The sequence below is a fragment of the Heterodontus francisci genome, chromosome 2 (assembly GCF_036365525.1).
Source record: "Heterodontus francisci isolate sHetFra1 chromosome 2, sHetFra1.hap1, whole genome shotgun sequence".
Classification (NCBI taxonomy): domain Eukaryota; kingdom Metazoa; phylum Chordata; class Chondrichthyes; order Heterodontiformes; family Heterodontidae; genus Heterodontus; species Heterodontus francisci.
This window is the reverse complement of record NC_090372.1, coordinates 94735812-94762023: the sequence shown is the minus strand read 5'-3', so window position 1 is coordinate 94762023 and position 26212 is coordinate 94735812. Positions and strand designations below refer to the sequence as shown.

The 26212-nt window shown below is 46.5% G+C and overlaps 1 protein-coding gene across 1 annotated transcript in view; it reads left to right on the top strand.

Annotated features, from left to right (window-relative positions):
* The window catches only part of LOC137345649 (dynein axonemal heavy chain 11-like), a 622812-nt gene that overhangs the window by 355905 nt on the left and 240695 nt on the right, over window positions 1–26212 (top strand). Inside the window, exons 40-43 of the mRNA XM_068008891.1 lie at window positions 216–364; window positions 4324–4474; window positions 9878–10009; window positions 13474–13647. Coding sequence (XP_067864992.1) covers window positions 216–364; window positions 4324–4474; window positions 9878–10009; window positions 13474–13647 — 606 coding nt within the window. The remainder of the gene's footprint in view (window positions 1–215; window positions 365–4323; window positions 4475–9877; window positions 10010–13473; window positions 13648–26212) is intronic.

The window sequence follows — 26212 nt, the reverse complement described above, 5'->3', positions numbered from 1 at the left end:
TTGAGAAGGTGAATTTCTGTTTGACATTTTTCTGGGGTTTCCACAGCTCTTTCTCTTGTTTGCTGAGTCACCTATTTCTTTTGGAGAGAAATGTATTCATTTTATTTTTTCATTTAAAACTTTAAACAAAAGCTTTTACCTATGTTTCTGTTGTTGTAAATGGTAATCTGTAATAATAATAACTGTTGAACACCTTTTGTTATGTTTGCATGCAGGTCCTGACACTTGCCAGCAATGAACGTGTTCCACTTAATCCTTCCATGCGCCTTTTGTTTGAAGTAAGCCATTTGAAAACAGCTACACCGGCCACTGTTTCCAGAGCGGGCATTTTATATGTTAATCCTCAAGACTTGGGCTGGAATCCGTGAGTTACTGTTTTTATTGGTGCTGGTAATAACACAAGGATTGAATGTTTTGCATCACACCTTTTAGCAGATGCATTTTGCTTGCTTGTTTGTGTTTGCTGTTGGTGGCGGTTGGTAGCATTCTTACTTCGGAGTCAGAAGATTGTGGATTCAACCCTCACTCCAGTGACTTAAATAAACACTCCAGTGCAGCACTAGAGGAATGCTGCACTGTCAGAGGTGCCATGTTTTGGATGAGATGTCAAACCAAGGCCCCGCCTGCTGTCTCAGGTGGCCATAAAGCTCTCATGGTACTATTTCAAAGAAAAGCAGGGGGTTATCTCTGGTATCTTGGTCATTATTTATCCCTCAAACAACATCACTAAAAACAGTTTATCTGGTTGTTGTCACATTGCTGTTGTGGGAGCTTACTGTGCACAAATTAGCTGACACGTATTCTACATTACAGCAGTGACATTTACACTTCAAAAGTAAAGCACTTTGGAATATCCTGAAGTCGTGAAAGGCGCTTTATAAGTGCAAGTCCTTTTCTTTTTGTTAGACACATAGTGAAACAGACCTGCTACTGTAAATTGGAGGATAGGTAGCTTTATAATTACGGAAGCATTATATTGTAACACACAATGGCTGGGAATTTTCTCAGAACTGGTCCAAGGAAATTTCTGGCCAGTGTTTTATTATAGTATCAGAACAGCAACTTGCATTTATATAGTGACTTTAATTTTAAAAATGTCCCACAGCGTTTTACAGAGATGTAAACGGACAATAATGGATGCCAAGCAAAAGAAGGAGCTATTAGGAGGGGTGACTAAAGACTAAGTCAAAGAAGTAGGCAGGCTTTGTGATAGAGTGTATATGGAGATCAAATAGAATACCAATATTATGAACAATCTGAGACAATAGCCAGCGAGGGAGATGGAATTGGTGCCAAGGTTAGATAGCTTTTGATAGGGTCTCAAGATGATAGTTTTAGTTTCCCCAGTGTTTAACTGGAGGAAATTGCAATTCATCCAAGACTGGAAAACAGATAAGCTGTCTGACAACACAGAGTCAGTGGAGGGATCAAGAGAGGTGGTGGAATGGTAGAACTGGGAACTAGTGCCATTATAATCGACATGGAAGCTGACCCCATGATTACAGATGTTTGTCACAAACTCTGTTCCCCAGCCACTGATCCATCCCTTTCTCTGCCAACAGTGTGAGGCTGAGCCAGACTGATTGTAACTTTGGAGTCCTATTTGATCCTAAGCTGAGCTTCCAAACTCATATTTTCTCTTTCGCCAAGATGGCCTAGTTCCACTTTGGTCACATTGCCTGTCTTGTCCCCTGCCTCAAGTTATCTGCTGAAACCTTCATCCATCCATGCCTTTGTTACCTGTAAGATCAACTATTCCAAAGTATTCCTGGCCGGTCTCTCACCTTGCACTGTTCATTAACTTGAGCTCAGCCAAAATCTCTGCTGCCCTGATCAAGTCCTGTTCACCCATCACTCCTGTGCTCACTGACCTTCTGGTTCACCAACACTTCAATTTTAAAATTTTCTTCCTTGTTTTCAAATCACTCCATAGCCTTGCCCCTCCCTATCTCTGTAACCCAAGCATGCCAACTCTCAAAAAATTATCATGAGAGATGCGATTTCTAAGTGTCACTCATGATCCCATGCTGGAACTTCCAAATTTCGCAATTTTGTTTTTTTTTGTAAACACACACATGCACTCACGAAAGAGGCCGAGGCTTTTCCCAAAGTTTGCCAGGACGGTGACTCCAGCCATCGTGGGGCAGACTGCTCATGCTGGGTTGTGGCTGACTTATGATCACCATCTTCTGTAAGTGATCAGATCTCCATGGGTTTTAAACATTGGAAAACTTCAGACAGGTTTTATTCACTTTCTCTGAATTGTTTATATAGACAGTGGAAGATTAGATAAAAATTTGTAAGGAGCAGAATATGCACATTTTCAAGATAATTCAGGAAGGTCCAAGCACCTAATATTTTATTAGACTGAGAACTAGCTTACAGGAGAATCTATTTGTGCAAAACACTGCATTTTGCATTTATCAGGCTCTCCAGCTCTGTTGACTTTTTCCCAGTTCAGTGTAATCTCCACTGGATCACTGAACCCAGGAATTTGTTGTTAATTCCTAGTAGCGCAATTTAATTTGTTAAGTACTGCATGGTTTAAATATTCCTATGGCATTTTTCCTAGAGGGCAAATGAGGTCATTAGTTCCTTTGCAATAAATATTTGGTAGATTCCAAAGGGATACGTTTTCCTTTTTGATCGTTCTGTCTCCAGCGTTTCAGATTTTTTTTCCATATTGGTTATGTTTAATAAAAATAGCAGCACATGATTTATATACCAAATCTCTTGATTTTTAAAAGTTTGTCTTTTGCTTTTTGAGACAGTGTGGTGGGCATTACTGGAAACCTCCTCCAGCCATACAACCCTCTGAGGTCTCTGCAACCTCTAATTCTGGCCTCTTGAGCATCCCCAATTTTAATTGCTCCACCATTAGTGGCCGTAGATTCAGCTGTCCAGGCTCTAAGCTCTGGAATTCTGTCCTTAAACTTTTCTGCCTCTCTCTACTTTAAGAAGCTCCTTAAAACCTATCTCTGACTAACTTTTGGTCACCTGTTCTATGATCATCTTATGTGTCTCGTTGTCAAATTTTGTTTATTAATGCTCCTGTGAAGTTTCTTGGGATGTTTTACTATATCAAAGGTGCTGTGTAAATAAAAGTTGTGGTTATTGATGTTGCATATAGATTAGGAAGAAAAGAGGCCTTGGGGAACTCCTGAGGAAAGAGCGTAGGGGCAGGAAGAGAAACAATTGCTGAATAATTGCTCTGACATTGATGGGATAGCTGGGAGTGGAGCTATACAAGGTGGTACAGTGGCGCAGTGATTAGCACTGCAGCCTCACAGCTCCAGCGACCCGGGTTCAGTTCTAGGTACTGCCTGTGCAGAGTTTGCAAGTTCTCCCTGTGACCGCGTGGGTTTCCGCCAGGTTCTCCAGTTTCCTCCCACAGCCAAAGACTTGCAGGTTGATAGGTAAATTGGCCATTGTAAATTGCCCCTAGTGTAGGCAGGTTGTAGGAGAATGGTGGGGATGTGGTAGGGAACATGGGATTAATGTAGGATTAGTATAAATGGGTGGTTGTTGGTCGGCAGAAGGGCCTGTTTCAGTGCTGTATCTCTAAATAAATAAACGATTGAGCTCGACAATGGAGGAAGTTGATGCAGTTGAGATATCAAAGGCTGCAGAGAGGTCAAGGAGAAAGAGGAAAGAAAATGTACCATGGTCACAATCACAGAGATGTCATTTGTGACTTCGATTAAGGCAGTTTCAGGAATGTGGCTGGGCCAGAAACTTGGAGTTGCAGGAAAGATGGGCAAGGATTTCAAAACTGCACTCTTGCACCACCCACCACCAGGCCTCCTTCCCTGCCCCCTACTCTTTCAAAAACGCACATCCTTGACTCCTGTCCTGTCTCCAACATTCCTTTCCGTTCCAGAGTTCTTAAATGTGCCCTTTTGTCGAGACTTTGGAAAAGCTGGCAAGTTGCCCCCACCCCCACCATTACCAACAGCCATTACCCTCAGAAGAGAAGTCTGGCTGCTCCCTCATCCCGTGTCAAGAAGCATCTTTAAAATGTAAAAAAAACCTAATCTCCACCCATCCAGGCCTTGACCACTGCCTGGACATCCTTCCAGCATTATCAGCCAGGAGTCAAGAAGAGCTTATCCCCCTTAAATCAATGGCCTTGTTAATTGGGAGTGGAGGCTCCGCCCCCACAACATCATGAAGAAAACTCTCACTTAAGGCATGACATACCCAAATCCCAGGCAAGTCTCCAGTCATTTTGACAGGTCCCTGTGCAATTTCTGGACTTTTATGTCTACATTTTCTGCAAAAAATATTGCATGCAGCCATAACGTTATGTCTCTTAATGCATAGATATGTGACCAGCTGGATTGACACAAGGATATACCAGTCGGAAAAAACCAACCTGACCATTCTCTTTGATAAATATGTTCCTTCATGTTTGGAGCAGCTACGATCTTCCATAAAGACCATCACCCCCATTCCTGAAAACAGCATGGTACAGGTAATCATCACATTCACTCACATGATCTATCTCTGGAGGTAGTGACTTTTCATAAGTCACCTAAATAAGACAAAATTACAGTTGCTGGTAACAACTTAAAATTATTTTTAATAATTTCACTATAATAAATTCACTCTTTCAATATTTTTTTTACTGAGGGGACACAATCAGTAGATAGGGGAAGGTGCGTAAAGAGTCTCAGCTGCTGGGAGCGCATTGCTGAAATTTGGATGCAGCTGCACATTATTTTCCAACCATTTTTTAAAAATGGCCAGAGATTTGTGTGCAGCATATACCCAAAGTTCCGTCATGAAACCAGTGTGTGAGGTTTTGTGGTGTCAACATGCAGTTGGAAAGTCAGTACTTTGGCTGAGTATAAAAGCTTGCATTTTGTTATGCAGTGCTATCTGGCACCATTTCCATGTGGTTGGTCTTCACATATGAACTCGGACATTGTGTTAGTTGGATTTTCATGGGGTTAATTTCTGGCAAGTCTGTCTCTGTTTTCACCCAGTATTCACACATGTGCTTCCAGCAAGGGTTAATAGGGTAGATTTTGATCTTGTGCAAAACGGCAGCCCCTTGTACATCACTCCCGATTTTATTTTATTTATTTATTGATACAGCACTGAAACAGGACCTTCGGCCCATCGAGTCTGTGCCGACCAAGAACCACCCATTTATACTAACCCTGCAGTAATCCCATATTCCCTACCACCTCCCTACACTAGGGGCAATTTACAATGGCCAATTTACCTATCACCTGCAAGTCTTTGATGGTGGGAGGAAACCGGAGCACCCGGCGAAAACCCACACGGTCACAGGGAGAACTTGCAAACTCCACACAGGCAGTACCCAGAATTGAACCCAGGTCCCTGGAGCTGTGAGGCTGCAGTGTTAACCACTGTGCCGCCCTAATGGAAATTAAAATTGGAAGAGATGTACTCGGGCTGCCAATTCGCTATCTCGCACTTTATATAATCACACCAAGATAAAATCTACCCCAATAGGTCAAGAGCTCATGTTGCAAAACTGAGATCTATGTATTACACCTACTGCTACTTTGGCTAATTCAACACAGAGCAGGGATTAACCTTGTCATAGTCCTAAAATCATTACAGCACAGAAGGAGATCATTCAGCCCATAGGGTCCATGCCGGCTCTCTGTAAAGGAATCCAATCAGTACTATTCCCCCGTTGTACCCCTGTAGCCCTGCAAGTTTATTTCCCTCAAGCACCCATCCAATTTCCTTTTCAAATCGTTCATTGTCTCCAATTCCACCACCCTCAAAGACAGTGAGTTCTAGGTCATTATCACTCGCTCTGTAAAAAAGTTCTTCCTCACATTTCCCCTGCACCTCTTAGAGTCATAGTCATAGAGTCGTACAGCATAGAAACAGGCCCGTCAGCCCACCGCATCCATGCCGACCGTAATGCCTATCTATATTAATCCCACCTGCCTGCATTAATTCCATATCCCTCTATGCCTTGCTCATTCAAGTACCTGTCCAGATGCCTCTTAAATGTCGCTACTGTTCCTGCCTCCACCACCACCTCAAGCAGCTCATTCCAGATACCCACTATTCTTTGTGTGAAAAATTTACCCCTTTGATCCTCTTTAAACCTCCTCCCTCTCTCCTTAAATCTATGCCCTCTAGTTTTAGTCACCCCTACCATGGAAAACAGACTCTGGCTATCTACCCTATCTATGCCTCTCATAATTGTATATACCTCTATCACATCCCCTCTCAGCCTCCTTCTCTCCAGGGAAAACAGACCTAGCCTATCCAATCTCTCTTTGTAACTCAAGCCCTCCAAACCAGGTAACATCCTTGTGAATCCTTTCTGCACCCTCTCGAGCTTAATCACATCTTTCCTGTAGTGCGGTGACCAGAACTGCACACAGTACTCCAAATGCGGCCTAACCAACATTATGTACAACTGTAACATGACGTCCCAAATCTTGTACTCAATGCCTCGGCTGATGAAGGCAAGCATGCCATACGCCTTCTTCACCACCCTGTCTACCTGTGTTGCCACTTTCAGGGAACTATGTACTTGCACCCCAAGGTCTCTCTGCTCAAGAACACTCCCCAGGGCCCTGCCATTCACTGAATATGTCCTGCCCTGGTTTAACTTCCCAAAATGCATCACTTCGCACTTGTCTGCGTTAAATTCCATTTGCCATTCCCTTGCCCACTTTCCCAGTTTATCTATATCCTTTTGTAACCTTAGACAACCTTCTTCACTGTCCACTATACCACCAATTTTGGTGTCATCTGCAAACTTATTAATCATGCCCCTTACATTCACATCCAAGTCATTAATATATATGACAAACAAGAGAGGGCCCAGCACCGATCCCTGTGGCACACCACTGGTCACCGGCCTCCAATCTGAAAAACAACCCTCCACTACCACCCTCTGCCTCCTATCACCAAGCCAATTTTGTATCCAATTTGCTAGCTCACCCTGGATCCCATGTGTTCGAACCTTCTGGACCAGCCTACCATGTGGGGCCTTGCTAAAGTCCATGTAGACAACGTCCATCGCCCTTCCCGCGTCAATCCTCTTGGTCACCTCCTCGAAAAACTCAAATCAAATTCGTGAGACATGATTTCCCACGCACAAAGCCATGTTGACCATCCCTAATCAGACCTTGCCTTTCCAAATGCATATAAATCCTGTCTCTCAGAATCCCTTCCAATAACTTTCCCACCACTGATGTAAGGCTCACCGGCCTGTAGTTGTGGCGTATCCCTGCTGCCCTTCTTAAATAAAGGCACAACATTAGCTATCCTCCAGTCTTCCGGTACCTCACCCGTGGCTAACGATGATAAAAAATTCTGTGCCATGGCCCCAGCAATCTCCTCCCTTGCTTCCCATAGCATCATAGGATACACCTGGTCAGGCCCTGGGGATTTATCCACCTTAATGCGCTTCAAAACCTCCAACACCTCCTCCTTAGTAATGTTGATATGGTGTTTCCTCCCTTGAACTCTCTTTCCTAAAGCATTAAATCTGTGTCCCATCAGCTAATGGGAACAACTTTTCTTTGTCTACCTTATCTAAACCTATCACTATCTTGTACACCTCTATCAAATCTCCCCTCTAACTCCTTTGCCAACCCCAGCCTCTCCAATATAATCTTGCTGCTAAAATCCCTCATCCCTGGAGCCATTCTGGTAAATCGCCTCTGCACCCTCTCAAGGACCTTCACATCCTTCCGAAAATGTGGTGACCAGAACTGGATGCAATTTTCCTAGTTGTGGCCAACCAGAGGTTTATAAAGGTGCAGCATAACTTCCCTGCTTTTGTAGTCAGTACCTATATTTATGAAGCCCAAGATTCCATATGCTTTGCTAACTACTCTCTCAATATATCCTGCTACCTTCAAAGATCTGTGCAAATGAAACCCCAGGTCCCTCTGTTACAGTGCACTCTTTAGAACTGTGCCATTAAGTCTATATAGCCTTTCCCCATCCTTTCTGCCAAAATGCATCACCCCACACTTCTCTGTATTAAATTCGATCTGTCACATGTCTGCCCATTCTGCTAACCTATCTATGTCCGGTTTCAGTCAATTGATATCACCCTCACTGACTGCCACACCTCCAAGTTTGGTATCATTAGCAAATTTTGAATTTTTTTTTGTGTATTCCAATATCCAAGTCATTTATATATATCAAAAAAGCAGTGGTCCTAGCACTGAACCTTGAGGAACACCACTGTCTACTATCCTCCAGTCTGAAAAACAACTATTTACCATGACTCACTGTTTTCTGTCCTTAAGCCAATTTTTTATCCAAGCTGACACTGACCCTCCTATTCCATGAGTCTCAATTTTGTTAACCAGCTTTTTATGTGGTACTTTGTCAAATGCTTTCTTAAAATCCATATCGACAACATCCATTGCATTCCTTTCTCTGTTATTTCATCAAAAAATGTAATTAGATTTGTCAAGCATGATCTGCCTTTTGGAACTCTGGGCTGGCTCTCCTTAATTAACTCAAACCTCTTCAAGTGCCTGTTGATTTTTTTTCCCTGATTATTTTTTCAAAACCTTACGAACCACTGATGTTAAACTGACTGGCCTGTAGTCGCTAGGAATATCCTTACATCCTTTCTTGAATAAGGGTGTTACATTTGGCTCGTCCCCATATTTAGGGAAGACTGGAAGATTATGGCCAGCCCTTCCGCTATCTCCACTTCCACCTCCTTTAGCAACCTGGGATGCAAGCCTTCTGGACCAGGTGATTTATTTACTCTAAGTACAGCCAGCCTTTCCAGTACATGCTGCCTATCAATTTTCACATCATCCATTTCCTCTACCATCTCTGCTTCTATTGATATTTTGCCACATCCTTTTCCTTAGTAAACACCGATACAAAGTACTCATTAAGTATTCTAGCCTTGTCATGTGCCTCTAAGCATATATCACCCTCTTTATCCCCAATGGGCCCCATCCCACCTCTTACTACCTGCTTCGTATTTGCATGCCGGTAGAAAACATTTGGGTTCCCTTTTATGTTAACTGCCATTCTATTCACATTCTGTCTTTATTAGTCTTATTTTCTTCTTCTCTTCCCCTCTCATCTTATTGTATTTGGCTTGGTTCTCACTTGAAGAATTCTCCTCACATGCATCATACACTCTTTTTTTGTTTCATCATATTCTCTATCTCCCTCATCATCCAAGGAACCCTAGCTTTGGTTTCCCTACCTTTTGCCCTTGTTGGAATTTACATAGCCTGTACCAAAACATCTCCTCCTTAAAGATAGCTCATTGTTCAATTTTTCCAGTTTTTCCTGTCAGTTGTTGGTTCCATTTTATCCTAGCGGGATCCCCTCTCATCTCATTGAAGTTAGCCGCCTTCCAATTTAGAAGTTATACTTTATATTGTTTCTTGCTGTTCTCCGTTGCTAATCTAAAGCTTATGATACAATGATCACTTTTACCCAAGCACTCCCCCACGGACACTTGGCCCACCTCATTCCCCAGCGCCAGATTCAGCAATGCCTCCTTCCTAGTTGGACTGAGAACATATTGGTCAAGGAAGTTCTCTTGCACATATTTCAGAAATTCTTCTCCCTCCTTAGCTTTTACTCTAACATCATCCCAATTGATATTTGGGTAATTAAAGTCCCCCAATATCACCACTCTATAGTTCTTGCACATCTCTGTGATTTTCCTGCAGATTTGCTTCTCTGTCACTATTTGGAGGACTATAGAATACTCCCAGTAGTGTGATCATAGCCTTTTTTGCTTCTCAAATTATAAGGCTGTGTGCTACACTGTACAGTACATCCACCTGGTAAACTATAGTGGGGGTACATGTTAAACTTTTACTTCCCTGTTTTGATCATTTTTCTGTGCTAATCAAATCATGTTAATACCATTTAGACCCTTTGCTCCCTTTTGGACTGTCTACTGACTCCAAAGAATGTGCCTCCTGATTCCCCACGAGAACTTTATGAGCATTATTTTGTCTTTGCCTGCATCTGGGCCTTCGGTGGAGCAGTATATCAAGATCAGGTTGGTTCTTGCCTGTTCTAGGTTCAATTCTTTGGGGGAGAAACTTATTTGCATAGCACGGCTTCAAGCACCGTTAAGCAGAGATAAGTCAATTCCCCGGGGGCAGGCAGTGTTGTGGGCCACTACTTGCACAGCCCACTCAGCATTCCTCATTGCTATCATTGGAGAACATTGCGCAGATGGTGGCCCACAGCACTGCCTGCCCCGGGAAATCAAGATAAGTAAGCGATGCACATGAATTTCTCCCCCTTTGTGTTCAGGTTATAGATTTTTTACTATCTTGAAAATGGCTATGACCATTTGCATTTTATATGTTTGTTTTGCTGTGAAGTGGTTTCACTAACAAGGAGAGCAATAGATAGCTGCAGCTGCTGTGGTATGAAACATGGCCACCATCAGGCCTCATGCACTTGCACACACTGACACTGACTACAGTCAATTTTCACAGGAACCACAAGTGTCTCCTACTAACATGGGCGGAAATGACTACTGTCTTGGCATTGTTTTTTGGTATTTTATTTAGATTACACTGAATTATGCTGATTTCCTGAGAACTGATTTTGGCTTTTTGATGTAAAATGGAGAACATTTTTTGATTAAGAGTTGAACAATAATGTGCAAGATATCAATTGTATTGATGTATAGTGAAACACTCATTTATAGAGAATGCAAGGGGCAGATTTTCCTCCATTAGGTTCTTTTTGTACAGCAGAGTATGTTAAGGCAATCGGGTGAGGAGGAGTGCGTACTATTAACAGAGCCTGACGATTTTCTGTCCTTGCCCAATTGTCCTCTGCATTCTGCCCTCATGATTACTTAAGGCCAAATGAAACGATGGAAAAACTGCCACCGTCTCTTATAGAAATCACCCAACATCAGTAAATACAAGTTGCCAAGGGCCCTAGAGGAAGAGTAGGCCAGAATCCTCAGGATCTAGAGAATGGCAGGAATGCCCAAAGTCCAGAGCGTATATATGCCATATTGTTCGTCACACACCGTCTGAAATGGAGCCCCTACATAAACCCATTTACTGCATCAATGTGAAGTTTGTGTGTGACCACTTTAATTGCATAATGAAAGTCACCTCCAGATTTCCAGGTTGCACACACGGGGGTAGATTTGTCTCTGGGCTTGTTTTCAGGCCCAGATTTGGCAGAGTGGAGACAACATGCACCCAAACTTAAGGGTCCAAGGATTGCCAGGAATTGCTCCTTGGACCTCAACTACATATTCGAGGTGAGCTATTGGCACTAGTCGCATTGTACTTGCAGCTTTCCCGACAAGAAAGATCATTTTCAGGCAGGCCGCACCCCTCAGGGAAGTTCTCGATGTTAGGGTTGGAGCAGGCAATGATAGTGGGGGGGCACAGTCGCTAGGCCTGTGGAGTTGGGGGAAGCACTCCTCGTTCCACAGAAAGATTTTGTTCCAAAATAAATCTTAACTGTAGTTGGCTGTCTCAAAGGCCACGGAAGAAGTGAGGCAGGCCTTGCTCATTGGTAATTCGTCCCTAATTAACAGATTCAAGGGGAGGAATTTTATGGAGGTGACAGGGGTCTCAGTTGCCAGCTGGAGAGCCTGTAGGCTTTCCCCAGGATCAGGACATTGGGGATGGGAAGTAACGCCTGCTGAGAGCTGCCGGCCAGTCAGAGGCTGGCAGCTCTTTTGATCGGCAGCGCCACTGGGGAGGTGATGGCTGCTGCCGGAACGGTACCTAGGAGAGGCCCAGTATTGCAGAATGACCCGGGTCAGAGGTAAATGATGGCAGATGGGTTTGAGGGGTGGGAGTCATGGGGGAGGGATTGTAGGGGTGCTGGCAGCAAGGGCAGAGGGGTGGCTATGAGGAGGGCCTCCCCCTTCCCGATGCTGGCTCCCTCAATCAGGCACCGAGTGCCTCTGAACGAGGGATCCCCACCTCCCTGGAGACCACAAGCAACCCCACACAGGTTTGCATGTCGTGCTCCCCGCATGGTGACAGGTCCACCTGCCACTGGGTTAATACCTACGGCGGTGGGAAGATTAATTTCCTACTTAAGGGCCTCACTTGGCGGCGAAGTGGGAAGGCTGTCCACGGGTCTTCCAATCCACCTTTTTATTTAAGTTTTCAGGTAGTGAAAGGAGTGGGAATCAAGGATAACTGCTGCTTAGCTTATGATTCCTCTATGACATTCAAAGTCGTGCAGAGGTATAATAAGGTCCATATCCCTATCAGGACCATCATTGAGCAATGAATTCAAATTGTGAAGCAGCACTTCTAATGCATAGACACATCAGGGACACTGCCAAGTGTTCAGGATTATCATGGCATGTTGCATTCTGTATGATCTTGTCATAGAAAGAGACATCCACTTGGAGGAGCTGCAGCAGGAACTTGCTGTAGCGGAGTGGAAGAAGGAAGCCCAGGTGGCTGCAAAAAGCACACAATGTTGTCTCACAAGACTGTTTACCAGCTACCAGGGAGGTTCGGCAGACACCAGTTTAGTTCAACTATCAATTCCAAGCAGTGCTCAGCTCACATTGGCGCAAATCCAGTATGATTCGATGTTTGGAAATTCAAGACAGTGATTTTGATAAAAAGGCTTGATTTGTGCATTTTATGTTAACTTATGGTTTCAATACATATTTCAAATTGATATTGCTATTGGTCTTGAATTTGCATGGGCAACAATCCCAGCAATTATGCTGGGACCACATCCAATGGTGCTATCCAGTGTTGGTCCGAGTATGCAGGATCAGTGGGAATGCAACTTTTCTGTGCACCCAGTGGGTACCCATGTCACTATGGATGCATCTCAGGCACCCATCAGCCCACACAGGCCACAAATTTCAGTTTGTGGCCATCTGGTAGGTGAGAGGGCTGATTCTCCACCTGGAAAATTTTCTTTTGCTCTTTCAATGTCCTGTGTAAGGGAATGAATAATTTTTTTTCATATTTAAATAACCAGTTCTTACAAGGTCCAAGTGTCCATCATCTCTCTACCCTGTGGGGCCCACTGGCCCTCTTGTAGATCACTGTGCCTCATCACATTGTGTGTACTGGCCTTCAACCTTGCCCTTGGTCTCACTGAGGTTGAGAAAGTACAACTCCTAACATAAGGCACCCTTGTCCGTGGTCTCACCCTGTCTAATACTGGGGCCATATTTGGCATGAATGTGCTTCCACCCTAGACAATGCTTCCCGGAAGCTCCCAGCAAAAGCTTGCACCAGAGCTGTCTGAGTTCTGACCCATTTTCAGGGCCTTTCGCTGCATTCCTGCCAATTTGGAGCTATTGTCCTGTTAGCTTATTCTACATTGCAGAAACCTTAATCCAGTCCATTTATAGACTTCTAAATGAGCTTTGCATGATGTTGGTCAAGGGTTGTATCTGGTGGTGTATGATACTATCCATCATTGAAAGGCAGCAACTCTTGAATAGTAAATTAGACTGTATGAAACAGTAAACATGATTGTTAATTTCTTTTTCAGCTGGTAGATTATCGTGTTGAATTCAGTCATTGGTGGTGCAAAGAAATGAAAGCTGTTAAACTTCCATCCCAGGGCACTGTCTTTGATTATTACCTTGATCCTGAAACAAAAAAATTCATTCCTTGGTCTGAAAAGATACCAGCATTTGAAATGGAAGCAGATAATCCTCTACAAGTAAGTGAACTGCTGCCTATTCAGGTGAAAAGAAACAAAGCTGCAAATGCCAGAAATCTCCAAATAGAAAATAATGGATTTACACAGTAGATCCATCAGCAGCTGAAAAGAGAAAAGGCAGGTTAACATTTCAGTTGTAAAACCTTTCAGATAGTAGATTCAAAACTATTTGTGAAATTATAGATATTGAAGATATATTACAGACAAGTATTAAACCCAAACTTTCTAAGGCTATGCCCCCAAACCCTCACAGGCAATGGGCACAGATTTAAAAAATAGGTGCCTGACCTCATGTGACCAATTTGAAGGGAAACTAATTTGGAATTGGCTGACTTGGGGCCAAAAATGTGGCTGTGCTATGGACAAGGACAGGACGACCTCATTTCAGTATTTAATTCCACTCATTAAAGATCATACACTGATGATTCAGGGCGAGGTACACCCAAATTATAAACTTCGCCAGGAAAAATAGGCAGAAGAGTGTCCTAGGACTTGACCAGTTTCAGTAGGCCTCTTACAGTGTTTCATTTCAAGGTGATATTTTATTGCATTTTTATTTCCCTCATATTGCAATTTGCTTCAATGTATTTGTTAGTTTATGCATATTGTTTATTTTTTTCATTGCCATTATTTTGCTTCATTATTCTTTACTGTTGCTAGCTTTGAAAGTACACCGTATAAAATATGGCTGCATTTGCTGACAACGCTACCGCTAGGGGGTGCTGTTGTAGCACATGCGCAAATGCAGCATGTACCACTAAAACGTCACAGACTGCGACTTTAGGCAGCTGCCAGGACTAAAGATGGCGCTGCTCAAATAATCACACAGAGGCAACATAACAAACACATGTCAGCACACAATGGCGGAGTGAGAGAGCGAACAAGCTGGCCGGGGCCGGGGAGCGAGGTGGGGAGCGGGCCATGGAGCGAGGTGGGGAGCGGGCCAGGGAGGGTGGGGGGAGCGGAGCGGGCCTGGTAGGAGCGGAGCAGTCAGCGAGTGGGCGAGCGAACGGCCCAGTGACAGAGGGGAGCGGAGCAGCCGGCGAGTGGGCGAGGGAACGGCCCAGTGACGGAGGGAAGCGGAGCGGCCGGAGACAGCAGCGTGAGGGAGGGGGACTGCGTTTTTCTACGCATGCGCCATAAATTTGCAACGGCAAGAGACTTACCAAACTTACCCGCACCCGGCGACACCAAGGCCTTTGGCCGCTCGCTCCCCGCGGCTCTCTACGGCCTCTCACTTCCGGCCCTCTCCATCCAGCCGTTCTCTCCAGCTGCAGATCCCCCATCCAGCTGCTTTCTCCCCTACTTCTCAAATTTTCATTGCAGCAGCTTTTTCAGGAGCAGAGAGTGCGAGCGAGTGAGCAGCTGGGAAGGTCAGTTTAAAGTAAATTTAATTTCCTTTTGTTTTCGGCGGAGACCAGCGGGCTGCTGGGTAAGTAAAACCCTATATATTTGGGCCATTTCTGAACCCGAGACACTACACCTGTAGTGTCTCGCACCCGCCCTCCTCCTCTAACCAAAAAAAAGGACTCGGTGGTGTGTAGATAAGGTAAGGCTTCTTCTATTTCTCTTTTTTTTTTATCGTGTGATTGGTAAAAAACTTTTCGTTCCTTTTTCATTTAACTAAGTTTAAGCTTAAGATTAAAAATGGCAGGAGATCTCAGACCCGTGACATGCTCCTCTTGCTCAATGTGGGAGCTCAGGGACATGGTTGATGTCCCTGACTCCTTCACGTGCAGGAAGTGTGTCCAGCTGCAGCTCTTGTTGGACCGCATGACGGCTCTGGAGCTGCGGATGGACTCACTTTGGAGCATCCGCGATGCTGAGGAGGTCGTGGATAGCACGTTTAGTGAATTGGTCACACCGCAGATTAGGATTGCTGAGGGAGAAAGGGAATGGGTGACCAAAAGGCAGAGAAAGAACAGGAAGGCAGCGCAGGTGTCCCCTGCGGTCATCTCCCTCCACAACAGGTATACCGTTTTGGATACTGTTGGGGGAGATGGCTCACCAGGGGAAGGCAGCAGTAGCCAGGTTCATGGCACCGTGGCTGGCTCTGCTGTTCAGAAGGGTGGGAAAAAGAGTGGAAGGGCTATAGTCTTAGGGGATTCGATTGTAAGGGGAGTAGATAGGCGGTTCTGTGGTCGAAAACGAGACTCCCGAATGGTATGTTGCCTCCCAGGTGCACGGGTCAGGGATGTCTCAGATAGGCTGCAGAACATTCTGAAGGGGGAGGGTGAACAGCCAGTTGTCGTTGTGCACATAGGCACCAATGATATAGGTAAAAAATGGGATGAGGTCCTACAAGCAGAATTTAGGGAGTTAGGAGCCAAGTTAAAAAGTAGGACCTCAGAGGTAGTAATCTCAGGATTGCTACCAGTGCCACGTGATAGTCAGAGTAGAAATGAAAGAATAGTCAGGATGAATGCGTGGCTTGAGAGATGGTGCAGGAGGGAGGGGTTCAGATTTTTGGGACATTGGGACCGGTTCTGGGGGAGGTGGGACTATTACAAATTGGACGGTCTACACCTGGGCCGGACTGGAACCAATGTCCTTGGGGGTGCTTTTGCTAACGCTGTTGGGGAGGGTTTAAACTAATGTGGCAGGGGGATGGGAACCAAATGAGGTCAGTGGAGAGTAAGGATGTAGTAACTAAAGCCTGTAAGGAACTAGATAATGAAGTCAGCGTGACGAAGGGAAAGAGTAGGCAGGGAGCAGATGATAAAAGCAAAGGGACTTGTGGTCTGAGGTGTATTTGTTTTAATGCAAGAAGTGTAGTAGGTAAGGCAGATGAACTTAGGGCTTGGATTAGTACCTGGGAGTATGATGTTATTGCTATTACTGAGACTTGGTTAAGGGAAGGGCATGATTGGCAACTAAATATCCCAGGATACCGATGCTTCAGGCGGGATAGAGAGGGAGGCAAAAGGGGTGGAGGAGTTGCATTACTGGTCAAAGAGCTGTGCTGCAGGAAGGCACTATGGAGGACTCGAGCTGTGAGGCAATATGGGCAGAACTCAGAAATAGGAAGGGTGCGGTAACAATGTTGGGGCTGTACTACAGGCCTCCCAACAGCGAGCGTGAGATAGAGGTACAAATATGTAAACAGATTATGGAAAGCTGTAGGAGCAACAGGGTGGTGGTGATAGGAGATTTTAATTTTCCCAACATTGACTGGGATTCACTTAATGTTAGAGGTCTAGATGGAGCAGAATTTGTAAGGAGCATCCAGGAGGGTTTTCTAGAGCAGTATGTAAATAGTCCAACCCGGGAAGGGGCCATACTGGACTTGGTGTTGGGAAATGAGCCGGGCCAGGTGGTTGAAGTTTCAGTAGGGGACTACTTTGGGAATAGTGATCACAATTCCGTAAGTTTTAGAATACTCATGGACAAAGACGAGAGTGGTCCTAAAGGAAGAGTGCTAAATTGGGGGAAGGCCAACTATACCAAAATTCGGCAGGAGCTGGGGAATGTAGATTGGGAGCAGCTGTTTGAAGGTAAATCCACTTTTGATATGTGGGAGGCTTTTAAAGAGAGGTTGATTACCGTGCAGGAGAGACATGTTCCTGTGAAAATGAGGGGTAGAAATGGCAAGATTAGGGAACCATGGATGACAGGTGAAATTGTGAGACTAGCTAAGAGGAAAAAGGAAGCACACATAAGGTCTAGGCGGCTGAAGAAAGACGAAGCTTTGAAAGAATATCGGGATTGTAGGCGCAATCTGAAGCGAGGAATTAAGAGGGCTAAAAGGGGTCATGAAATATCTTTAGCAAACAGGGTTAAGGAAAATCCCAAAGTCTTTCATTCATATATAAGGAGCAAGAGGGTAACTGGAGAAAGGATTGGCCCACTCAAGGACAAAGGAGGAAAGTTATGCGTGGAGTCAGAGAAAATGGGTGAGATTCTAAACGAGTACTTTGCATCGGTATTCACCGAGGAGAGGGACATGACGGATGTTGAGGTTAGGGACAGATGTTTGATTACTCTAGGTCAAGTCGGCATAAGGAGGGAGGAAGTGTTGGGTATTCTAAAAGGCATTAAGGTGGACAAGTCCCCAGGTCCGGATGGGATCTATCCCAGGTTACTGTGGGAAGCGAGAGAGGAAATAGTTGGGGCCTTAACAGATATCTTTGCAACATCCTTAAACATGGGTGAGGTCCCGGAGGACTGGAGAATTGCTAATGTTGTCCCCTTGCTTAAGAAGGGTAGCAGGGAAAATCCAGGTAATTATAGACCGGTGAGCCTGACGTCAGTGGTAGGGAAGCTGCTGGAGAAGATACTGAGGGATAGGATCTATTCCCATCTGGAAGAAAATGGGCTTATCAGTGATAGGCAACATGGTTTTGTGCAGGGAAGGTCATGTCTTACCAATTTAATAGAATTCTTTGAGGAAGTGACAAAGTTGATTGATGAGGGAAGGGCTGTAGATGTCATATACATGGACTTCAGTAAGGCGTTTGATAAGGTTCCCCATGGTAGGCTGATGGAGAAAGTGAAGGCGCATGGGGTCCAAGGTGTACTAGCTAGATGGATAAAGAACTGGCTGGGCAACAGGAGACAGAGAGTAGCAGTGGAAGGGAGTTTCTCAAAATGGAGACGTGTGACCAGTGGTGTTCCACAGGGATCCGTGCTGGGACCACTGTTGTTTGTGATATACATAAATGATTTGGAGGAAAGTATAGGTGGTCTGATTAGCAAGTTTGCAGACGACACCAAGATTGGTGGAGTAGCAGATACTGAAGGGGACTGTCAGAGAATACAGCAGAATATAGATAGACTGGAGAGTTGGGCAGAGAAATGGCAGATGGAGTTCAATCAGGGCAAATGCGAGGTGATGCATTTTGGAAGATCCAATTCAAGAGTGAACTATACAGTAAATGGAAAAGTCCTGGGGAAAGTTGATGTACAGAGAGATTTGGGTGTTCAGGTCCATTGTTCCCTGAAGGTGGCAACGCAGGTCAATAGAGTGGTCAAGAAGGCATACGGCATGCTTTCCTTCATCGGACGGGGTATTGAGTACAAGAGTTGGCAGGTCATGTTACAGTTGTATAGGACTTTGGTTCGGCCACATTTGGAATACTGCGTGCAGTTCTGGTCGCCACATTACCAAAAGGATGTGGATGCTTTGGAGAGGGTGCAGAGGAGGTTCACCAGGATGTTGCCTGGTATGGAGGGCGCTAGCTATGAAGAGAGGTTGAGTAGATTAGGATTATTTTCATTAGAAAGACGGAGGTTGAGGGGGGACCTGATTGAGGTGTACAAAATCATGAGAGGTATAGACAGGGTGGATAGCAAGAAGCTTTTTCCCAGAGTGGGGGATTCAATTACAAGGGGACACGAGTTCAAAGTGAAAGGGGAAAAGTTTAGGGGGGATATCCGTGGAAAGTTCTTTACGCAGAGGGTGGTGGGTGCATGGAACGCATTACCAGCGGAGGTGGTAGACGCGGGCACGATAGCGTCTTTTAAGATGTATCTAGACAGATACATGAATGGGCAGGAAGTAAAGAGATACAGACCCTTAGAAAATAGGCGACAGGTTTAGATAGAGGATTTGGATCGGCGTAGGCTTGGAGGGCCAAAGGGCCTGTTCCTGTGCTGTTATTTTCTTTGTTCTTTGTACTTCAGGCATTGCAGCTCTCTGGTCCCTGCCTTTTACATCCCTCTCTTCAGGAGCTTCTGAATTTAACTCCCTCCCACTACCCCCCCACCTCCCCTCTCCACCTCCCCCCTCTTCCCCCACCTCCCCCTCACACCCCCTCCCCACCCACCCCTTCACAACCCCCCCTCTCCCCCCCCCAACCCTTCACAACCCCCCCCTCCCCCCCCAACCCTTCACAATCCTCCCTCTCCCCCCCACCCCTTCACAACCCCCCCTCTCCCCCCCCCAACCCTTCACAACCCCCCCCTCCCCCCCCAACCCTTCACAATCCTCCCTCTCCCCCCCACCCCTTCACAACCCCCCCTCTCCCACCCCACCCCTTCACAACCCCCTCCCTCTTCCCTCTCCCCCCCCCCACCCCCTCATAACCCCCCCCCCCCCAAGGACCACACCACAGTTGAATATCTGAAGTGCAGTTGCAAAGTCGGGAAAATAACATCAAAAACCTCAACAATTCCAGGTTTAATTATTGAGAAATTTTATTAAGTGCATTAAACATTCGAGGCACTGCTGTGCATGGATACATGAGTGTTGTGTCGCCAGCATTCCCGTGAGACAGACAGGCCGAGTCTCTGCTATGCAGAACTAAAGAGATTGTTCCTGGAGAGCCTTGTGGTGAATGAACGCGTGGCTCTCTATTCCACTACTGTATTGTTCATGTGAAGAAGGCAAAGTCACAAGAGTCTGAGCTCAGTCTATTCTTGGTGAATATTCCCCAAACGCATCCCAATGTGCACTCCCACTTCATCCATAAATGCAAGATTCCTTTCCGTATCATGACAAGCTCCGCAGCATGATCCAGTTACCTTCGTTGCTTGAATGCTGACCTTAAGTCTCAAGGATTGTTTTCTCAAGGGCATGTTTTACGTGAAAAGAAATAAGGAAAGAACATCAGTGTCAGAGCTTCCCTCCCTCCAATGAAATTACTGTTGAGCATGCTTTATGTTCTGCAGTAAAGGCATGTACTGATAACACCGCCAATGAATCACTTAGTACCCCAACTCAGCTGTAGGAGTCAGGATGATGTTACTGCCCCTATCTCGTGATGGTTCAATGCTGCTCTCAAGGAAAACATGAATGATGTGAGGGTGCTGGAAAAAGAAGCACATTTCTTTTGGACTATGAACATAAAGCAGGCCATTTAGCCCAGCTGTTCCCTGCTAGTGGTTATGCTACTCGTGCGCCTTCCCATCCGCTCCCATTTAATCCTGCCTGCTACTATCAGCATCACCTTCCATTTCTTTCGCTCTTATCTACCTTTGCCTTCAAGCAACACTGAGGATGGAGAACGGTGTGGCTGCACTCCCACCTCACCAGTTGTGTACTCAGCAAGAGCATTCACATTTGTGCGACCACTGGATACGGCATGCTTGTTTCTTTTAGTGCTCAGTCTCTTCTTTCTGAATGTTCCCCAAGTGCTTGACCGCTTTGGATGCCCTCTCTGCTTGACAGGCAGCAGCTGGCAATTGCGGAGTCTCACAAGGCTCTGCATAGTTGTTTCAAGGGCGCATGGGGAAACATGTGGCTGTGTGTCCATGTGCACGGCTCTAATGGGTGCAGGAACAGAGCAACTTACAACAGGGACTGGAGCACATGTACTGCCTGCACACAGCCCCAGACAATGGAAAGGATTTTAGTGCAGCTTATAACAGGGACTGGAGCACATACAGTACCCCAGACAATGGAAATGTTTTCAGAGCAGCTTATAACAGGGACTGGAGCACATGCAGTGCCCCAGACAATGGAAATGTTTTCAGAGCAGCTTATAACAGGGACTGGAGCACATGCAGTACCCCAGACAATGGAAATGTTTTCAGAGCAGCTTATAACAGGGACTGGAGCACATGCAGTGCCCCAGACAATGGAAATGTTTTCAGAGCAGCTTATAACAGGGACTGGAGCACATGCAGTGCCCCAGACAATGGAAATGTTTTCAGAGCAACTTACAACAGGGACTGGAGCACATGCAGTGCCCCAGACAATGGAAATGTTTTCAGAGCAGCTTACAACAGGGACTGGAGCACATGCAGTGCCCCAGACAATGGAAATGTTTCAGAGCAGCTTACAACAGGGACTGGAGAACATGCAGTGCCCCAGACAATGGAAATGTTTTCAGAGCAACTTACAACAGGGACTGGAGCACATGCAGTGCCCCAGACAATGGAAATGTTTTCAGAGCAGCTTACAACAGGGACTGGAGCACATGCAGTGCCCCAGACAATGGAAATGTTTCAGAGCAGCTTACAACAGGGACTGGAGAACATGCAGTGCCCCAGACAATGGAAATTTTTCAGAGCAACTTACAACAGGGACTGAAGCACATGCAGTGCCCCAGACAATGGAAATGTTTTCAGAGCAACTTACAACAGCAGAGCAACTTACCTTGGAGCAATCTCCTCTTTCTAATAAAAATGAAGCAGACCGAAATCTTCAAAACGACTAAATAATTGCGAGAAAATGCCCGACGAAACCTCTCCTCCTTCCACTTTCAGCAACTCGCGCCGAAGCTTTGACACATGCGTGAATATCAGAAGGTTGACGCATGCGTGAATACCTGTTGGCGTTGCATAAAGCGCATGCGCAGAGGCCGACCAGGCGCGTTGCCCGAAGAAGCACACGTCACGCGATGACGTCATCGGCGCATGCGCTAACCAGTCCTGGCAAGCTGGAACGCAGCGCATGCGCAGAGAGCAGGAGACCGTCTGCGCGTGTGCGCACCGCGGCGCAGCCTGATGACGTCAGTGGCAGGCTGCGTTGTCAGGAATCACTTTGATAAAATATTGAGGGAGAGGAGTTCACACAGAGCCAAAAGATGCAAGTTCCAAATTCTGTTTTGCATTCAGGTCATACCTGTGACTGTCGAGGACCTGTGATCGCATCAAGGGCTGAATTTTAGCCACAGAGGCAGGAAACAGGAACTGGGTTTGTTTTCGGGTCAGAAACCCACCTCCAGTGGGAAATTGATTGAGATTTTCATGTGTGGTAGCCCTTAATTGGTATGGGGACAGGTTTTCTGTCCACATAGAACCAGTAGGGGCGGAAATGGAGGTGGGTCAGATGAAGTGTGGGACTCATTTAGACTCGCACGGCAGCCATCACTGAGGCTCCTGGTTGTCCTGAGGGAGAGATCTGTGATTTATGCCAAATGCCTTCCATTCACCAGAGGGAAGTGAGATGTCACAGGGGAGCTGGAAGTCTGGCACCTGGGGCAGGACAGCCCCTCACTTCATTGATGACAACCTGGATCTAAAGTTAGAGGCCATGAGGGAGAGGAGGGAGGTCCTCTTCTTGGAGGGTGGTAGGAGAAGTCCACTTTGTCATGCAGCAGGGGCACCTTGCTGTTCAACGCCATCTCCCTCCACTTCCACTTTCACTTCCTCCTCTTCTTTCAACTCCTGCTTCTGCCCCCCTCCCCCAATGAGCTGTCTCCTTCCAGGGCCTCACCGTCCTCAAGAGCCACACCTCACTGGAGGGACATGCAATGGAGAGTGTAGCAGGCCACCACAATGACCAAGACCCTTGCAGGAGAGTATTAGAGAGTACCACTGAACCTCTCCAAGTGCCAAAACCACATCTTCAGAAGCCCGATGATCTGCTCAATGGTTGTCCTACTGATCAGGTGGCATTGATTGAATCACCTCAATGCCTCTGTCTGGGGCTCTCGCAGGGATTTCCCTTCTCCCCTGGGATCCATCCATGCACTTTTGGGGGTTCGAGTGAAGACCTGGAGCATCCTGGACTGACGGAGGATGAAGGAGTCAAGGCAAATGCCAGAAAAACATGCGCACACATGGAGGAAGCTCTTCTTGTAGTCACAGACCAGTTGGGTGTTGAGGGAGTGAAAGCCCTTCCTGTTGATGCATCTCACTGGCCAGTCACTATGTGCCTTGATAGCCACATAGGTACAATCAGTGATGCCTTGCACCTAGGGGAATACACTGATGGAGGTGAAACTCGATGCCTTCTGCCCCTGCAAGGTCTTCTCTGTTGTTATATGAATGTGCTGTCCAGCTCTGGCAAAGAGGGCATCAGTGACAGCGAGAATTAGTGGTGTGCTACCATTTTTCAGATGCCATGCAGGTCTACAGCCGATCCTTGGAAGGAGCCAGAAGCGAAGAAATTCAAGGCCACAGTGGCTTTGGTGGCTACTGGCAGGGCATGGGGGCCAATGGAGCGAGGTGTGAGATCTTCGGTGTTGAGGGCACAGATGTTTGTGACCATCTGCCTGCAGAGTTGCAGTGTCCTGTGGTGCTGGTTCTCGGTCATCTCCAGGTGGTTAGGATTTCACTGGTTGATCTTATGTTGAGAGTTTGGTCTCCATTGCCTTCTTGCTCTTCTTTCCTCTTCTCTGCCCTCCTAATGCCTGGGATTCTGCCCTTCCTGCAGAAGTTGTTGCCCCTCATCGCCACAGAGCCCAAAATCTGACAGTTGTGCCTCCATTGCCAGCTGGAGCCTTCCATCTGGGCAGGTGGCCACCCGATTGTCCTTGGCAGCCTTGCCGCCTGCTCTTCTGCCCCTGCAATGCCAGTGGGTTGCCGACTTTGTCCAAAACCTGGTCACTCTCCCTGCCACCTGCAGAGCACCAAGGGGAGCTCTTTACCAAGTCCCCCTTTGCTCTGCTGACCCTCTTGTGGGGCCATGGTGATACCCTGGGGCAGCCATGACTGGCTCCCCACACTTTACCCTCCTGCCTTCAGCAGGTCAGTTTCCAAAGGCTGGGGTAAACTGTGTGCCCCTTTAAAAATTTAAATCTCACACCGTGACAAGCTCTTAACCAATTTTTAAGCAGTTTTAATTGGCCGCCGTTGGGAGGAGAGCAGGATTCCTATCCTGTTCTCTGCCGCCCTGGTAATTATTGCCCGGCGCTGGGAACAGCATTGTGAAATTGGCACGCCAGCCAGCGCCGGTATTTTCAGCTCCCCACCTCCGTTCCTGACTTTGGGGGGCTATGAAAATTCAGCCCGGGTGTCTGCAGTGCACACACATAAAGCAAATGACAAGTGCTGGAGACATCAATGTGAGAGGACAGCCTGCTTCACTGACATGAAGAAAGTGTTGGGGTACCATATGTGGAGGGTGGATGTTATGATTCAAAAAGGGCCAACAATAGTTTGAGTCCTATTCACTTGCTGCCTCAACCCCCCCTGCCACCCCCCCACTGACCTCACATGAATGATAGACCCTGTTCCACGAAATATTGCTAGATCCAGCAACCCCCAATGCTCCAAAAAGACCTCCAAAGACCTGCTGAATCTCAGGATCCACTCCCAAATCCCACAACCTCTTCCTAGTGCTTAGGAACACTAAACCAGAGTCCCAGAAATCCCTCCACTCATAACAGCTTCCTGTTGTTACAGGCCTTGAGAACTCCCTTCCAATGCCCCAAAGTACAAACGACATCAGATGAAAAAAAAGGATGAGGTCCTAAAAGCAGAATATAGGGAGCTAGGAAGTAAGTTGAAAAATAGGACCTCAAAGTTAGTGATCTCAGGATTACTACCAGTGCCACGTGCTAGTCAGAGTAGAAATAGCAGGATATATTGGATAAATACGTGGTTGAAGAGATGATGTGAGGGGGAGGGATTTAGATTCCTGGGGCATTGGGACTGGTTCTGGGGGAGGTGGGACCAGTACAAACTGGACGGGTTACACTTGGGCAGGACCAGGACTGATGTCCTAGGGGGAGTATTTGCGAGAGTAGTTGGGGAGGGTTTAAACTAAAATGGCAGGGGGATGGGAACCTTTTCAAGGAGTGAAAAGAGGGGGGAATCAAAGACTGGAACAAAAGACAGTAAGGGGGATAAGAAAAGTGATAGGCAGAGAAATCAAGGGCCAGAATCAAACAGGGCCGCAGTGAAAAATAGTGGGAAGGGGACAAGTAATGTTAAAAAGACAAGCCTTAAGGCTTTGTGCCTTAACGCACAGAGCATTCGCAATAAAGTGGATGAATTAATCGCGCAAATAGATGTAAATCTGGTTCACTAATGTCCTTTAGGGAAGGAAATCTGCTGTCCTTACCTGGTCTGGCCTACATGTGACTCCAGACCCACAGCAATGTGGTTAACTCTTACATGCCCTCTGAAATGGCCTAGCAAGCCACTCAGTTGTACCTAACTGCTACGAAGTCAAGAAAAAGGAATGAAACCGGACGGACCACCTGGCATCAACCTAGGCACCGGAAACGACAACAGCAAACCCAGCCCTGTCGACCCTGCTCCGTCCTCCTTACTAACGTCTGGGAGCTCATGCCAAAGTTGGGAGAGCTGTCCCATAGACTAGTCAAGCAACAGCCTGACATAGTCATACTCACGGAATCATACCCAATGTCCCAGACACTGCCATCACCATCCCCGGGTATGTCCTGACCCACCGGCAGGACAGACCCACCAGAGGTGGTGGCACAGTGGTATACAGTAGGGAAGGAGTTGCCCAGGGAGTCCTCAACATCGACTCCGGACCCCATGAAGACTCATGGCATCAGGTCAAACATGGGCAAGGTAACCTCCTACTGATTACCACCTACCGCCCTCCCTCAGCTGATGACTTAGTACTCCTCCATGTTGAACACCACTTGGAGGAAGCACTGAGGGTGGCAAGGGCGTAAAATGTACTCTGGGTGGGGGACTTCAATGTCCAGCACCAAGAGTGGCTCGGTAGCACCACTACTGACCGAGCTGGCCGAGTCCTAAAGGACATAGCTGCTAGACTGGGTCTGCGGCAGGTGGTGGGGGAACCAACACGAGGGGAAAACATACTTGACCTCGTCCTCACCAGTCTGCCTGCCGCAGATGCTTCTGTCCATGACAGTATTGGTAGGAGTGACCACCGCACAGTCCTTGTGGAGACGAAGTCCCACCTTCACATTGAGGATACCGTCCCTCGTGTTGTGTGGCACTATCAGCGTGCTAA